Source organism: Strigops habroptila, chromosome 3 (genome assembly GCF_004027225.2).
Source record: "Strigops habroptila isolate Jane chromosome 3, bStrHab1.2.pri, whole genome shotgun sequence".
NCBI classification, from domain to species: Eukaryota; Metazoa; Chordata; class Aves; order Psittaciformes; family Psittacidae; genus Strigops; species Strigops habroptila.
The window spans coordinates 67020468-67038508 of NC_044279.2; the positions used below are offsets into that span (position 1 = coordinate 67020468).

Here is an 18041-nt window from a genome sequence, read left to right on the forward strand (position 1 = left end):
GAACACGCACGAAAAAGTTCCAGGAAGTTAAAAGTATTTCAGATTTTATGCCTTTATAGGAAGAGATACTTTGAGAAAGAGCAAGTAGTTGACATCCTTAAGACAGTTTTAAACCAATTCTTTCTAGCCTACAGTTAGATGTTTCTGGAAGTCATTACAAGCTGGTGGCAGATTCTGAGTATAGTAACCTGTTAGTCCAGCTCACATCAAAACTTACACATCCTGAGACCACTTAACATCAGTGTTTCAAGCAACAATCAAGTCAGTTTTACACAGCACTGATAAGTTTAAGATCTAATTTGTCATAATATGTTTCTGAAACCTAGCTTGAACACTTCTAATAGATTCAGCAACAACTGGTTCAGCATATGTCTAGAGAACTGACTAAAAATGGAGTTGAAATACTCAGAATTTGTTTTAGGAGCTGGTAAGTCATTGCAAACCAATGTAAAGGTACAGTGCTCACTCTGGAATTTTACTAGTCAGAGTGCCAATATACTAGGCACTCCTGTTAAAGCTTGAATTTTAGAGACTGAAGGTCTACTTATGCATAACACCAACATATATTTCAGCCACCCCACATACTAGCAAAACTTCACTCTGATACCTCAATTCTTCCTTAGGTTTGTTAGCTGTGGAGTACCAAGATTGCTGGAATGGCGATACCTAAACTGTAATTTCAACAGTGAGCGCCAGCTTTGCCATGTAGATACACAACCAACATTTGCTTCCTACTCAGAGCAGCATTCACAGTAGATACCAATTCAATGATACTGGATGACAGCACAAGCCAAACTGTTTTGCTTTCACATAGCAGGCCACAAATTCAGCTCTAATCAAGTTTAATGATCCACAGGTTGCACAAACATTTAAAAAGTAACAATTTAACAGGCCTGCACATCAGCTCAACTTCTAAAGTATTGCACCTTGTGGTACATTAAATTAGCTAAGCATATTTCAAGATCTCAAAACCTAGTAGTTTATTAAAAGATCTCATGGCTCTAAGTTATTTCGGGGAGCAAGGAAAGGTTAATTTCAGCTCCAGAGGGCAGCAGCAGTGACATAGGCCTTTAATCTACCACACCTAGATCCCTGCATAAGGTCATTTATAGATTCTCCTTGGGAGCAAAATGGATCCAGCTATAGCACTGCATTGCCTCTTCTTTCTTCATATAAGCAAAGGCAAGTGAAATTTCCTTATTTAAAAAGTTTATCATTATTTTTAATTGTGTTTTGTATGTACCTGATAAGTGGAAGATATCTTAATTTTCTTAAACACTGGTTATGGAAGCTAGCTAGGCTGACAGTACACTATTTTCTATTTAGTCAATACACTTTTGATATTGGATTTGTCAATAACTACTAAGCAAAAATAAAGCCAGCTGGTGTTTCACTATGGTCTATGTAAACCAAAGTCTGAATACTTGAAATATGCTTTGTTTACTTAATTCAGCAACCCATCTTAAGCAACCTCACACTCCAGCGTTTCATTTAGTTCAGTTTTGCTGACATGCACACCTGCACATTACAAGGATTCTTAGGCAGTTTGCAAGTTTCTCCAGGCAAGTTCTCTCGTAAGTTTTCCTTACCGCATCAAAGTTTTGTTTACCACTTAAGCCATCCATCTGCCCATCCTATATAGAAATATGAGTTCATGCAAGCAACTTGCATTTAAGCTTTCAGGTAATCTGACACCAGAAAATCCAAGGCATCTTAAAGTGCTTGAAATTATTCCAATACTTCAGATTGTTTCAGTAATACTACACAGTTGGGTGCACAACACCTGCTTGTGCTCAGAATTACTCAGTGAGGCCACCAGGTTTTACACCTGTACCACCAGTGAACAGATTCTACTCAGCTCAAGTGTAAAGATGAATCAAAGACCTTAATCCCATTTTGTTACCCAGTGCTGCATGTTACATACTCTCTTAATCTCGTGTTCAACCTTCAGTTTGCGGTCCCGCTTCTAGGCACAAGAACATCCATTTCTCAGTTATGCCAAGTTTATTGACAAGATTTAGGCTTAATCATTTGCTATGAGTAATATGAAATGAACTGATTTCTGCTTTCTCGCAGAAAGAAGACAGTAGTGTAGACAACACTGTACACAAAATTGCTTAACTTTCCTTCCTGAAGTCTCACTCTAGCTTGAACACTGCTCTTACTGATATAACATGGTAGACAAAGAGTTCAGTTACCTGTTTTTAGAGTTAGAATTGTTACGACCTGAGCACAGGTGAGAAAGGTAATGTAAGCAGAGGCTAGCAGCCTGCTCAGCTGTAAGCACTGCTTACAGTAGCTTTCATTTTACATTTCTAAAACTATTCTACTGTTAAGACTCCCCAGGACAGCAGGATGGTTTATGCATTCATCTGGAAATACATACATAAGCCCCTGCACAGTTGCTATTCCTTGATCTAGATGCTAGATCACTCTTGAATCAGCAGCTATTTTAATCAAAAGCCTAAAAAAATTACTGAAGTGCTATCTGCATGCAGCCACAGACAGTGTGATTCCTGGCTGAGTCATACCTGCTTTGTACGCATAAGGGTGAACAGAGCCAGTAACTAGGGATGAACTAAGTCAATTCTTCTGTCTTCTGCATAAAGCAGTTATTCAAGGCTCAAACACAGCAATACTGTGTTGATGTAAAAAGCAAAGCAGACCATCTTGCTATTCCAATATAAAGTTTAGCTGCCAGAATTGTTTTCCCCAAGAATTCAATAGCACTAAATAAAGGCCTACAAAATGCACCTTGTAAAGCCTCTGCTAACAGATAGCTTTAGTCCAATACACTAGTGTCAAAAGCTTATGACAGGTAATACTACATATGCCAACTCACTTCTTTGGGTTCCATATCAAACTTCTTTGGCCCCATCTGCTCCTTTGGCCCAATATTGGCAGCTCCCCAGGGCTTCGGAGGGTTCTGTAACTGCTGTGACGACACTTGCTGCTGCCTGTCAGCTTTTTCCCAAGCCTCCGGAGTCTCCTGCTTCTTTTGTTCTGGCTCCTCCCTAACACGTGCAGCCCAAGCCTTCACAGGCTCCTGCTTCTTTTGCTCTGGCTCTTCCCTAACAGGCATTTCCCATGGTTTCACGGTTTCTGGCTTCTTTTGTTCTGGCTGCTCCCTAGTTTGGGTTACCCAAGGTTTTAGAGATTCCTGCTTTTGTTCTGGTTCTTCCTTAACTTTGGTTACCCAAGGTTTTGGGGACTCCTGCTTTTTCTGTTCCTGCTCTTCCCTAGCTTTTGCTACCCATGGTTTAGGTGTTTCCTGTTTCTTCTGGTCCTGCTCTTCCCTAGCCTTTGCTACCCAAGGTCTGGGGGACTCCTGCTCCTCTCGGACACGTGCTACCCATGCCTTTGGAGCTTCCTGCTTCTTCTGTTCTTCCTCCTCAACACGGGTCTCCCAGGGCTTTGTAGACTCACGCTTCTGTCCCTCTTCTTTGACACGAATTTCCCAAGGCTTTGGAGAATCTGGTCTTTTTGGTTCTTGCTGCCTAACACGAGCTTCCCAAGGCTTTAAGGTCTCTTGTTTCTGCTTCTGTTCCTGCTCTTCAGTATCAACAAGCATTTCCCAGGACTTTGGAGGGTCTTGCTTTCTAGCACACTCAGCTTCCCAAGATTTTGGCTCTTCCGGCTTCTTCTTGACAGAGTATTCTGCTTCAGGCAAATAACGCCTGTTGAGAAACTATATAGACCAGAGAAACTTAATGGCTCCCAAGAAAACATTTTGCTACTACAGTTCAGGTCAGTTAAGTTAGGTCACCCAGCTACCGAAAATTTCTGACTAAAAGCAGAGCCTAGACAGTTTTAAGTACCAGCTGTAGAAACTATATGGACGGCCATGCCTTTATCCTACAACACTGCAGACTAGCTTTGTTTGGCATGCCAGCGAAGCTTGAAACAGTCCTGAGCAGCACAAGTGATACATACTTGAGCTGAGTGAATCTATTATCCTCAATGCTAACTGATATTCCTAGCCAGTGACAATATCAGGTTCAACTGTAATTTCTATAAACATAGCTCTCAAGCATCTAAAATGCTGTGCTACTATATTAGCAGACATTCTGCTAAGCATAGCAGCACCATCTCCCACAAAAATCTTTGAGTGGGAGATTCAAAGATTTGAATCTTTGAATTTCATCATCCTTAAGAGAGATGAAATCATCTTCCTTAAGATGATTTAAGGAAGATGATCCTCATCAGGATCATCCTTAAGAGAGCTTAAATACTAAAAAGTCACTAAATTCTCAGATTTGGTACCTCTAGACTTCAACTGGACAGGCTATGTTTGCTATCAGTAAGTCTTGAGTTCAGTGAATACATCCTGAAGTTTCCCTGAGTTACCACTTTGTCATGAACAGGAAGTAAATATATGAACTTAAGAAAGTACAAGGCTCACTGGCTGAGATTTCTTCTGACAAGTCACCAGAATAAGCCTTTCAAGTCAGGTAACAGTGTTACCAGGTTACAAAAACTTGTTCAGTGGTACACCCTCTGATGGGATACCTGAGAAATAAGGATTCAGCATTTCAAGAACCAGTATTCCCTGCTACAAAAGTACACCCCTCCCCACATTTTGAAGTTTAATGGGCTTTGTGCTATTCCCAGTTGGAGTACTTAACTTCAACTTAGTTGTTGAAACATGTCTATACATGTTCCACATGTATAGACATACATGTTTCAATGACTTAATGGTTGTTGAAACATGTCTACACATCCCTGTGCACACAAGTCTGTGTTAGGACCCTACTTTTCTAACAAATCAGAACAAGATCTACCATCATTTGCAACCCCACCAGCATCAAGCTTAGTGCAATAGGCTTAGCTTTTAGAGACAGCTTTAGTAGGTGTGTGTATTTTCTATTTTGTAGTACACAAAAGATCAGTTTGTTTCCACTCTAAAGGCTGATGCTTTGGTTTATTCAGGAAAACACCAGAGTATTAGAGTACTATACCACTTCATGTAATCCTGGCCAATTTATCCCAGAATACCCCAGAGGAACTACAAATTTGGGTTTAGAAATAGAAATCCAACCAAAGCGATGCTTCCTACGTCAGCAAAAAATTCCAAAGCAATACCTAAGTTGCTGTTCAGACTCCCTTCTTAAGTTTAAGACAAGCTGCAGAAATGCTGTTATGTTTCTGACAAATCACATACTACAGGAAAGCAATTAGCAGTGGAGTATCTTACCTCCTGTGGCTGTATTTCAGACTTCATAAGCTCCATAATGGATTCTAGAGAAAGGATGTTAATTTGTTTCAACTGATCAAATGCAGAAAGGCAGAACAAACAGTAGCAAGTCTTTAATTCTACTCAAATAGTAGTGCCAATTGCTAAAGCTCAGCTTGTCATTCAACATGGTATTTTTAGACAAGCTTTTAATTTTGTTTTACATTTGTGGAGTTAAGAAACATTTTGTAGCATTTTTAATTTGGTTATTGTAATATGTAACATTCCCTAAACCAGACAATTCTCACATCTTCAACATGAAGACTTGCTTAGATGACAAAAATATATTATGAATTAGACTTTTTTTTCCTACAATATTTGTCAGAATAGGGCTGAAAGCCTTCCAGGTTCTATTTTAGCTGCTATATTGCAAATAAGCCACAGCACAGGATTAGATTTAGTCTGAAGCTATGCAAAGTCAGTGCTCAGTTCAAGTTTATCCCAATACAATGACACAGAAACTGAACCCTGTAATATTCCACCTGGTTCTTTGACAGGCTCTCCTTTTGACATGTGTCTTGTTCTCTCAGACTTTCTATTGACTTCTTCCACTTCTTTTGCTGGCACAGTGGTGCGAGGTGTCGGAATACTTTCAAAGTAGCGAGAGTCCAGAAGTTTGGATAACAGGTCCTTCATGTGTTTATCTGAAGAGTAAAAATGCATGCAGTTAGGATATTAAAATTTGAAGTTAAGGGACATTCAGATTACAGATCAAGACTCTCTACTCCCTCCCTTTATATAAATTGCAAACTTTTCCTAGTTCACACATCTTACTGAGTTATAGCAATAAAGTGTTTTAGTAAAGTATTTGTTAAACTACTTTATGTATTATAGCTGAAAGCATATTTGCAAGCCAGAGGCTAAGGCTGCAGCTTGTGTTTAAATGCACACAAGGTCAACACTGAGCTACCTAGTCTCCCACATGCTTAGAAAGGGATTTATTTACCCTTTGTTTACCCTATAAGCTAGCCAGCACTGATACTAAAAGCATGTTGTACAGACTGCAGCAAAGGTAAAGCTAAACAAAATCACTATGCAACTGCCCTACAACACCCTCTTCCCAGTGATAAGATATTAAGCCTCAGACCAAAAAGTGAAGAACTGCAGAAACAAGCAGGGGATGGGGAGCAAGAGACTGTTCCAGACTGAACTGAACCCTCTGAAGTTCTGGAAAAGAAAAACTTAACTGTATACTCTAAGGTCTAGTTTTCCCCTTTACGCAAAAAAGACAGCAGCACAGAGCGTAAGGCCTCAGAAGTAATACTAGAAATTGTTTCAGAGGAGCTAGAGACACAGCAGCCTTAAGAACAAGAAAAATAGTGAGAGATCACTTCTACCAGTGACAACCATGTGAACAAGAATTGTAGCTTGAATTTAACGTGGACATAGAAAATTGTCTTCCAAGGCAATGAATGCTACTAAGAAATCATAACAACTTTATCTGAAGTTTAGCTTGTGCAAGACTGACACTAAAGGGATAGAGATACTGACAAAAAGCCACAAAAGTTTAGATTATAGCCAAAAAGCTACAAAAGTTTGGAGTTCAAGATCACTAGGGTATCAGTTTATGTCACCAGACACAAAGCTGAAGTTACCAGCCTGTAACAATACAAGGCCAGCTTGCAGTTTGTCCAGAACTACATGAAAAGAATTAACACTTAGTCTTCATCTCAGCTATCTGCATGTGGAAATTAGATCGGATACACTAGTGCTCTGGTCCAACAGTTTCAACAATATTGTCAATTACACACTAAAGATACTGCCATACAGCCATTACAAGATTGCAGTAAATGGGACAAGCGGGGTCTGTTTGCAATAGGAAAGGCTTTCTTCACATTTCTTTAGCATGTTCTAAATAGGAACATAAAATGTGTATGTTGGCTTACAACCATGGTTGTTGAAACTAAGCCAGAGATAGAAGAAAACATGTAGAGTCCCACAGACTGTTGTACTTGAAAAGTGAGGACACTTGCAGCAGGTCCAAGTATGCACTGTGCATGATTAGAGAACACAGCAAGTTCCATTAATGACTATCCTGCCTTAGTATCCTTCCTGCACTGTAGTCAGACAACAGGTATGAGCCTCAAATTCCTACAAGAGAGAATATTCAGTGCTGTGGGACCTTCAGCCTGGGGCAATGAAGCTTTGTAAAACACATCAGTCTACTCAACTAAGCATTTCATGGCTGGGAACAGTGTTCCCATCTTAACCCATTTGCACATAACTATCCAAAAAGGTCCCCCCTGCTAGTTCTCTAAGGTATTTGTGCATCAGCTTTTGAATTACTACCATCGTTATTCCTCAAAAAGGCGCGAGTACATTGGAGGGAGAGTAAGTCTTTACCTGGAAAAAGACAGCATGCTGTATTGTTGTTGATCTGTACTTAAACAGAACTTGAAGCAACCAGCAGTTCACCCTTGGATAACCAAGTTAACACATAGCAGTGGTTTAGTGCGAGCTGTCCTGCCCATGGCAGGAGGGTTGGATCTAAATGATCTTAAGGTCCTTTCCAACCCTAACGATTCTATGATTCTATAGCAGTTGAAAGGGCTTAAAATTCAGTCACCTTCCATGTATATTCCACTGGTTTCAAGATGTTTTAATTCGCACATAAATTTCAGATTTCTAAGTTATTTCTCTAGATGAGACACTCACATGTTGTTCCAACCACAGGTTTCTCACTTCCTTCTAGAAGGTCCCAGAAGTAGAGAGATGATTGCTCCATCTGGTCTTCAACACTAAAACAAATGACAGTTTTACTAGGTAGAATCATAGCCGAGATCCAAGTATTACAATAGTCCAACAGCCTTCCTTTGAAGAGAGACTAATGTTTAGCCTTCCCACTGAAGGGAACCCTAAATCCATTATCCAGTACTGATTTATCTGTATTTATACACAATTTAACCTAGCAAATGTAAGATGTGATTAAGACACATTAAAGAGCCATATGACCTTCACTCCAAGCCAGGACTCCTAGACAGGGAAACAATTGCTCTTTAAGCAGTCAATTGCCTTGTTTATTGGATGCACATGTGCAGGGGCAATCAACAGCTCCTGCCCCTCTGCCCCCACCAGACAATAGATTTGGAAATCTACCATGTGAAGTTTACAATCCCAAAGGAAAGGATTGTGCTTCTTGCGGAAATGTAATACAATGAGAGAAAGCTAGAAATAAAGTTATTTCACTGGGATAAGAGACTATTGTGTAGCTTTTTACAAGCAGCTGTTCTTTAGAAGTTAATTTAAGAGCAAAGATTAGGCCAGTTTAGCATAACAAGTGATTAGAAGTTTTAGGAAGTCATGTTTGAATATGGAAGTACTCTTATCCATGAAGTATTTTAACCTGCCACCTAATAACTACTTTTCCATATTTAAGTACAATCCTTACTATACTATCTTAAAAACAGACAGGCTGTCATGCTAAGCATTAGCCATTGTAGTACAGAAATGGTGCCAAGTTAGTACTGACATATTACATCTGTTGACATGCCGCTACCTCAAGATGTATGACATACACTGCAGAGGTACCAAAAACTTCAGTCAAATTTTTTAAAATTACTTTGAAGATAATAGCAAGAGAGCCTCTGGAGTACCACCTTACCTTCCCTGGAATAAAGCAGCACACCTGGATCACCATGCAAATGGAATGTAGAACAGTTCTGCATTTACTGCACTTTCAATCCATGAACAGTGAGACCTCAAGAAAGCAACCTCCCTGCTTATGATGGTATTGGACTATCCCTCCTCAGCCCCACAGCAAGATATAAGTTGCTTGTACGCAGCTTGCACAACTGTAATTCCTGCAGCTTTCCTGTAATTCTCAGTGAGGTCAATCTGCTACATTCTTAGTCTCAGACTAAAGCAAGCGTACTGAACAGAATTTTAATTAGTGTCCCAAACCATAATATTTCAAGACATGGCAGTGTCAAACAGGACACTCACTGTAATGAACAAAGCATACCAATTAGACAAAAATCTTGACCTTACCTCAAGTTTTCGTTTCTTTCCGGACATGTCAGTTTTGCAAATCTTATGAGGTAGTCTAGTTCTTTAGAAGGCAAGTATATTGCACCATTCACACCACCTTTGAAATCTTTCTGAACATGCTCTTGAGTGAAGTTCTGCAGCACATACTGGACTTGAAGTATTGTACGCAGCTTCTTCTTCTCAGCTTCAAGCTTCAACAGACTTTCTCTTCGCTGAGCCTTCCTCTGCGCTTTCAACAGCTATTTCAATACATGAATTCAACAGTTAAGCACATTTAAGTAACAGGATTCTAGGCTAAAACACAGTAAATTTTAGTATTGATCATCTTACATTGATCAAATTATTAAGTTTGATTAGATAACGGAAGCTCCTAACTGTCTTCAGATACCCAAGATTTTTCAAGCTCCTCCTCTGGATGAGCTGCCCATTTACTAATTCTCTACAAATCTAGCTTTTAGTCAAACTGGATACCGGTAGCTTCACTTCTAACATGCCTTTCTGATATTTAGATCTTGATTATACCTGCTAGTTGCTTTATTGTAAAAGCTTTCACAAGTGAACATAAGGAATTGATACTAATACATAAATCCAAGCCTAGCTGACCTTTAACATTTAATACATGAAGTCAGTAATGCAGAAGTTCCCAAATTTCTTCTATGAGACAACTGCCTCTTCACTTTTGAATACGCCAATTTAAATGATGCGGCAGAATCCTACAGTTACTCTTATTTCTGATGGCAGAGGACTGAAGCACTCATGAAATAAGCAACAACACAAGTCACAGAACATACACAGCCCTCATGCATTTGAGAAGTTTATCATGTCCTAATAGAATTATACAGCAGAAGCTGAGTAACTGCAAGACTTAAAATGCCTCAATATAGGGTATCTTATGTTTCTTTTCGAGACGTGTGAAAATTTAGTTTTTTCTAGAATGCAGTGTCAAATCTGTAAGGATGTTGTTGCCAGAATGTTCCCTAGTGTTCCAGTAATCGGTATTGCCTGTAGAATCCATACAGGCAGAAGTAAAGCCAAAGCAAAAAAAAAAAAAAATGGGTTAGTCTTTAAATATACTGTAAGTGCAAGGATAAACATGAACTGGATTTCTAAAAACACCTACAGAAAGATACACTTGGTCAAAATCCTTCATTTCTAATATTTTATGGGCAGCTACACAGAGAAAAGCAATAAGCAGCATTCCAAGTTTTTGCATTCAGCACAGTAGTTTGTGTTCAAAATACAATAACTGAGTGAACCCAAAGCAGCAACACTGCTAGAAAGGCTCTTAAATTTCTGCTCACGCAGTGCTTTGAGAAAGTTACAGCACTACCTGGAATTACTACATATACAAGAAAAGCCTCTAGCAAAAATTTTTGGGTCTCTCTCAACACCAAGACATTTACCATTTTACCAGACCTTCAGCATTCTGTAAAAGGCAAAGAAATAACACCAGAGCAGTGACTAATCATGTTTAGTGTCCATAACAGTACCGTGGATCAAATCTTTTTATAAGAATAGTACTTGCTTGAGCCAAGAAACTAGTCTCTTCAAAGATAAAAGTATATTGCATAAAAATAATGTATTTAGTGCTTTAAACCCTGAGTAAAGACATAAATAAAGCACTAAATCTGCTACTTGCCATAATTAGAGACAACTACATCACAATAAGTGGCAAACTCCACAAGCTTCAGTAAAATTTTACTGAGAGCTGTACTTCCCAGTGATTTAATCCCAGCACTTTCCCCTCATTGGAAACATCAAAATATTGTTTGGAAGGGATCTTGGGATGTCATCCAGCCCAGCCTCCAAAACAAACGTTACACTGAATCAAGACCAGTTTGCTTAGAGCTTGTGCAGTCAGGTCTTGAAGAGATCCAAGGTCAGATTTTAATACTTCTCTCAGCAGCCTGCTCCGGTGCTCAGTTATCCTCAGTGACCATTTTCCTCTTATCTAGCTGGGGCCTACTATTTCAATTTATGATTATTCCTTCTACTATATCTCAGCAAAAAGCCTGGCTCCACCCTTTCAGTAATCAATTTGGTAGTTGAAAGCCAATATTGCATCTCCTGCCAAGCCTTCACTTCACCAGGCCCAACAAGCCCAGTTCCTTCAGGCTCTCCTCATAGGTTTCACTTTCCAAGCCCCAGCCATTTAGAGGCCCACCACCACACTCACTGAAGTTTATCTATAGCCTTTGTGTACCAAGTGACCAGAAACAGACACAACTGGTTAACAATACCAAATAATCAGTTCTGCTTAATCTCCTGGTCCTCAGTCTAGTCTAGCCTTCACTGTTCCAGGGTGAAGTATTCACTTAATTTACTTTGCCTGCTGCCCACAAGGACCTGCATGTCTTTTCCAACAGAGCTGCTCCCCCACCAGGCTGTACCTACCCAGGGGATAAGGCCACCTCCAGCACAAGGTACCAGCAGTACCAGTTAATGGTTTCAAACTTAACTGGAGTCACCTCAAAAACACAGCTGAGTTCCAATGACTCAATTTACCTAAGCACAAGTTCTTACAGAAGTACATAGTGAATAACTATTGTGGAGGTAAGTGGTACACAAAACTGTCAACATTTACTCTGCTTTATTCACTACTCCAGAGAGTTTAAGCACATTGTTCCCCCAAGTCCCAAGATAGAAACTTCCAACTATTCAAGTATTCTGCATATCCACATGTAAGTGTAGCCATTAGAAGAGTAGCACGAGCTTTACAGTTACCTTCTTACAATACAGGGAAGAGCATTTTATACTTACATCTTGGCTAAGTCCTGAAAAAGTCTTCTGAAGCTCCTTAGCAAATTCCAAGTTGTGTACTACTTCATCATATTTCTCTACGGCCTCCTACAAAGGAATAAGTAAAACTTTTTCAGGCTTAAGACTAAGTACAAGGGGATTGAGATGCAACCAGTGAACTATCATTGAGAACTAGTCACTTAGCATATTTCTCAAAAATTGTAACTTCTTAAAGATACTATATCTGTAAATGGTATTTTAAATTTAGTCCTGAATATCATTCAACCATGACTGACTGAGATGCAGTACAAAGCCAGCTCATACCACTACACAGATATCCTACAAGTTTGTCTGGATTAGACCTTCCAGGCAACATCTTGTTCAATACTTGGCATACTTATGTTGAAACACGAAAGCCTGGATACCAGTTACTTCAATTTTCCTTTTGTTCCCACAGGTCTCAGCAGTCAGAGGTAAGCAACTACCTAAAATCAGACACTGATACAAAAGCCTGGAAGGAACATGGGACACTAACAAGTTCAGCACAGATCTTTTACCCTCATGCTTACCTGAATGCCTGTACAGACACTTTGTACAAACTTTAGAAAGAATATGGAACGCAAGTCATACTTTCAGAAAAGTCTTTCAAATCTAGTTTCCACAACTAAAGCAGTGTTCCTGCCTTCACTAATGGCTTTAACCAATATTTTACTAGCCAGTCTTCAAAAAAGCCTAAAGTGGATTATTAATTGCATTTTGATATACCCTATTTTTTTTATGAGTTCTTCCCCACTAAGGAGTCAGTTCATTTTTGTAAGTCTCCTTGAAGGCTGCGAAGACAGCAAAATGCTGTAGTTCTGACATGCTGCCCATATCCTCATACCATAAGCATGCCTGGGAAATACGCTTAATTTCAGTTGTTCACATGTGCTTGTGTTTTATGCTTATGACATGATACCAGAAGTTTTCTGGAATAGGCCCATGGGTCTAATAGAAAGCTTTTTCAAAGCAGTGTTAATGTTGAGAAGTGTTTCATCAGTGCAATGACAAAAGCTTGATCTACTGTCCCAGTTAGATTCAGGACATCTGCAAATTCCATGTATGTTCCTAAGCAACTGGAAAACAAGTTACATACTCATTTGTTCAATCAGTTTCATTGTTCATTTACCTGTATTCACTTCTTTGTAGTATACTAAATATTACTAGGCCTAAATGCTACTCAGCACAGTAAGGTGCATGAGTTAAAGCACTCACCTGGCAGTTTAAGCTGCCTTCAGCAAGTTAATCAATATAAGAAATAATTAGCAAGTTCACTTTGCACTCAAGAGAGTAACTTCTAAGACCCTAATGCCCACACATTGAGGAATACTCATAATTTAACTCCAACAACTTGTAAAACAGATGGCAGTAACACTGCCACTAACAATGCAAATCCCAGAGTAAAACTCCCTACCTGAAAACATCAAGAACAGGTACCACTGCTCTGATGACAAGCTGTAACTCAGCCCCAAGGAAAGCAATAGCTTTCTTTTGTCACACTTGTTATTAACATTCATTAACAGCATGCTGGAAGAACAGAACCAAGGAAAGCCTGCTCAGCTTGCAAAACAGAATATTGCCAGTGAGAGCATTTAACTTGCTGGAAGCTCTTCACTTTTGAAACAGATGTTTCCTGAAGTAAGGCTAGCACACACAGTAGCTCTGCAGGCATGCATGCACCATAAGCAATTACAGCTTAATCCAAACTGCTTACAAAAGTTCATCACCAGATGTGCACTTCCTCTGTGCAAGGAACAATATGAATATAGGTGACATCAAGTTACATTAGAGCTCCACTGTATTACAAGCAGTTAGGTTTCTTCACGCAAGTGTCCAAACTATTAAGCTCTTTCTGCTCTAGCTCAAATCACCAGATCCCAGTATTTATACCTACATTGCGAATTTGCATCTGAAAGGTAAAAGTGCAGTATTTCTATATCTTAACCACTAAAACAGGGGTCTTGACTAGATTATGAAGTACTGGGTTGATACATACTTCTACAATAGTAATTCCAACAGTTTGACTACCACTGGTCTGTACACTAGCAAGACTGCATCTGATTTCCCATTTTAGAAGGCTTGGATATCCAGCTTGGCTAGAAATACTGAAAGCCATTAACCAAGTTAATTGTCATTTTCCAAAACTAGCACTGCTGGATGCATTTGCAAGAATGATTTCTACAGAATCCTTCACCTCTAGTTCCCTACATCCTAATCTCACTTTCACCCAACAGCTTTTCACAGTCCAGGGTGCATACCAAGCAACTAGTCAAATTCAGAAGTAGCTTTAAAACATGTTCAAGATTAATCAAACACAGAACACTATTCAATAGTCTCACTGTTAGTGATAGAAACAGATCATAGTTAACACCTGTGATCTAAACACAAAAGGCTCTTGCCCACCTGATTCCAGACTGAGTTTACAGAAAATAAGAGATCATCCTATTATATATTATTATCACTTCCCCTCTTATCACACTTATATCTAGCTCTCATTTGGAAATTATCCAGGGTAAGGAAACAGTATCTGTGCTCTCACCCTGCTGCACTGTGATACAGCTAGCAGTCAATGAAGCATTTTTCCAACCGGTTCACGAGGAGGATCAGCACTACCACTGAAGTTGTCACTTCAGTGTACACAACTGTCTTTAGCATATGTGAAGTTTTAAAAACATGACTCCTAGACAACATCACCAGTGCAGGAGCAGGCACCTGGCTTGTGCACTTGCTTCTGATGTCTCTGATGACTAAGTAGTGATTGGGAATGAAAGGATAGCTGTTCAGTGCAGTGTTTCTGATCCATGTACTCCTGTACACATGGCATCACCTGGAACAAGGTAATCCTGGTCACACATACAAACTGGGGGACAACAGGCTGAGGAGCAGCCACATGGAAAGACATTTGGGAGTTTGAGTTGATGGCAAGTCAAATTATGTCAACAGTGTGTGTGCCCTAGCAGCCCAAAGGGCCAACAGTGTCCTGGGGCATATCAAGCTGGTTAAGGGAGGTGATTGTCCACTCTGCACTGGTGCAGCCCCACCTCAAGTACTAGGTGTAGTTTTGGGCACCTCAATACAAGAAGGACAAACTATTAGAGGGTGTCCAGAGGAGGGCAACCACAATGGTGAAAGGCCTCAAGGGCAAGACTTACAAGGAGCAGCTGAGGTCACATTGTTCAGCTTGGAGAAAAGAAGGTTGAGGGGTGACCCAACTGCAGCCTACAACTGCCTTAAAGGTGGCAGTGGAAGGGGAGCTGCTGATCTCCTCTCCTTGGTGACCAGCAGTAGGACACAAGGAAATAGAATGAAGCTGCCTCAGAGGAAGTTCATGGTGAGCATTAGGAAAAGGTTCTTCACTGAAAACACAGCTGGTCACCAGAACAGGCTACCCACAGCACCAAGCCTGTCAGAGTTAAAGAAGCATCTGGACAGCCCTTAACCAGATTACTTGGTGTTAGGTAGTCCTGCAAGGAGTTGGACTCATGATCCTTATGGGTCCCCTTCCAAGTTGAGATATTCTATGATTCTACAACTAGAGCAATAAACCCTTTAGATTATGTGACACTGCTACTCAGACATGCTTAAGTAATAGCTTTCATGTTACAGAAACCTGGTTTCAGTTCTAGAATCCATTCTAGTCCAAGACAGAAAAAAGCCAGACCCACTGTTTAACATTAGGCAAGTTTGCACCAGCTCCACAAAGTGGATCACATTTGTTGAGTAGTGATCTGGCATCCTGGCATTCCAAACTCTAGCAACCTTAGGTACAAAACATTGTTCTAAAAGCATTTGAGAGTGCTGGCAACTCACAGCTGTCTAATGGCAACACTGGAAGGACAAGAGAGTATTCCAAACTGAGTCAATAACTCATAGCTAGATTCTTATATGAGCGAAGCCTTTAGAAATCATGCAAGTTAGACCACCATCTTCCTTTCTACCAACAGGGGCTGTTTGTCAGTTGTATTTTAACAGCTACTTGCAATCAACAGCACTGTGCAGCCAACAGGCAACTTCAAGTAACACCTATTAATGAAGATGTCATAAGGATTAACTAGCTACTCCAGCAGTCATGATGTTTAGGTTTGAACACAGCACTGCCACATAGATAAGCTGCATATGGACACCCCCTCAAGAAAGGTGCAGGAACACTGAAGCTGAAAGTCTACAGAGCAAAGATAAGTACCTTCTGTAACCTCCATCTTGTGTACTGAGGTAAAAATAGGAGACAAAGCTTGTGGGCTCAGCATTCACCTTAATTACCAGTAACTCATCCATTTGGTTTTCTGAAAAACACCATTGCTAGCATGCAGGCACTACTTCTGTGAAAATACACCACCACCTCCTCCAGCAACCCATCCTTCTGACATGGCTGAAGGTTTTGAGGGCATCCATTCCTACACTTACCAACTGGTCTTGATTGAGAGCTTCTCCCTTTTTCAGGCGATCTTTGTAGTCTTCCAATTTAAGCTGCAGGAAAATACAAAATAATTTTTTGATACCAATTTGTCTAATGCACAGTATGGCATGCAAGTTACATTTTCTGTATTGCATACTGCAAAAGAATAAGAATTTTACTATTTGCTCATTTTCAGGGGAAAGGAACACAGAAGTTCTGCTGTGCCTTTGATTCAGCAATCTCAGTCTCCAGGACTGTCTACTCTCCCTCATCTTTCCCCTGATCTTTCATTTCTTACTTGCTATCTTTGTTTCATTTAATAGTAATGCATTGACCCTAGATCTTTAAGGGGCTCCAAACGCATAATGTCCTTAAATTATGCCTTTTTAGCTTTTCCAATTCCATGCCAGAATTTAGCTGTCTTATCCTTGAATAATCCTACTTGACTTTCGAGAGCATGCCTTTCAAAATCTGGCTTGAGTTATGTCATCACGATTTTATAGCACTGTTTCCTAAGAAAGTGGATTAATGTTCTCAGAACACATTTATTTCTAATATACTGAAACAGTCTTAAAAAGCTGAACTATACAAAACTATTAGGTATTACAAGCTTCTTTATGTACACAGGGAAAAGAAAGGGGAAATCATGGCCATGAAGTTAAATACTATTTCCCTTGTGTAACTACCCGCAGAGTTTTATTGACACAGTGCCTATAGCAGCCTAGGACTACTTTCTGCTCATTTTAGTAAGTCACACTTTCATTTGCTGGTGAGGCCCTTTGTAATTCATATGAAAATCAAAGATACTTGAGAAATTCACAACAATAAGCTTTCTTGGACAGAATCAGAATACCATGCAAAGTTGGTTAATCCCACAAAGAAAACATGCCTATCTGACATTATTCAAAATTACAGGATGATGCATGACATGAGACAGCAGTAATACTGCATCTCCTGCAGGAGGATCAAGTCCCCAGCCACATGGCCAGAAGTCTGATCTATGGTGAGCCTCTCCTCATCCTAAGACATAGCACACAAAGCTTTTCAGACATTTAGAGAAGCACAACATATTCACAGAATGGTTTTACTTATAAACCTGATCCAGTAACAAAAGAAACAGCACCATTATTTCTTTTCATCTTGCAGAAAATGGCATTTTCCCAATTAATAATCATGCATATAGCCTTCCATCACCTGCCAATCAAGTGAAAAGTCTCAGAATGCAAAAGCCTGACTAGTTATAGCCACAATATTTTAGGGGTGTCATTATCTCAGTTCTTATTAACACTGTTCTACATCCCCCACCCCATATACTTATGCAAAGTGAAGGCCAATATATATTCAATATAATTTGACATTTGCATAAGTCAGAGGAAAGACTGTTCTGATCTCCAATTTTACATACATTTCTACATCCTAATATTAAATGCATGCAATTTAATAGAAGAAACATGAATATTTCTGCAGGACTGTAAACTGCCTCCAAAACAGTTCCAAGTTAGTTCTGAACTGATTCAGCCTATTAGAGAAGCACCCCCAGTTTTGAGCAGCATTCAATTACTTTTGCTAACTATTGGGCATGCACTGTGAAGCCAGCAGCTGAGAGCAGGTCTCTAGTTAGCTGCATTCCCCATTATCAGAAACAAA

General features: G+C 39.7%; 1 protein-coding gene across 6 annotated transcripts in view; it reads right to left on the reverse strand.

The window, feature by feature from the left end:
- The window catches only part of CAPRIN2 (caprin family member 2), a 35564-nt gene that overhangs the window by 15715 nt on the left and 1808 nt on the right, over positions 1-18041 (reverse strand). For 5 of the 6 annotated variants that reach the window (XM_030480097.1, XM_030480095.1, XM_030480096.1 and 2 more), the window contains 7 exons: positions 16403-16465; positions 11981-12067; positions 9221-9459; positions 7889-7971; positions 5716-5877; positions 5195-5238; positions 2843-3688 (listed from right to left, as the gene is read on the reverse strand). In XM_030480097.1, coding sequence (XP_030335957.1) covers positions 2843-3688; positions 5195-5238; positions 5716-5877; positions 7889-7971; positions 9221-9459; positions 11981-12067; positions 16403-16465 — 1524 coding nt within the window. The remainder of the gene's footprint in view (positions 1-2842; positions 3689-5194; positions 5239-5715; positions 5878-7888; positions 7972-9220; positions 9460-11980; positions 12068-16402; positions 16466-18041) is intronic. The other variant, XM_030480101.1, reaches the window with a different exon arrangement.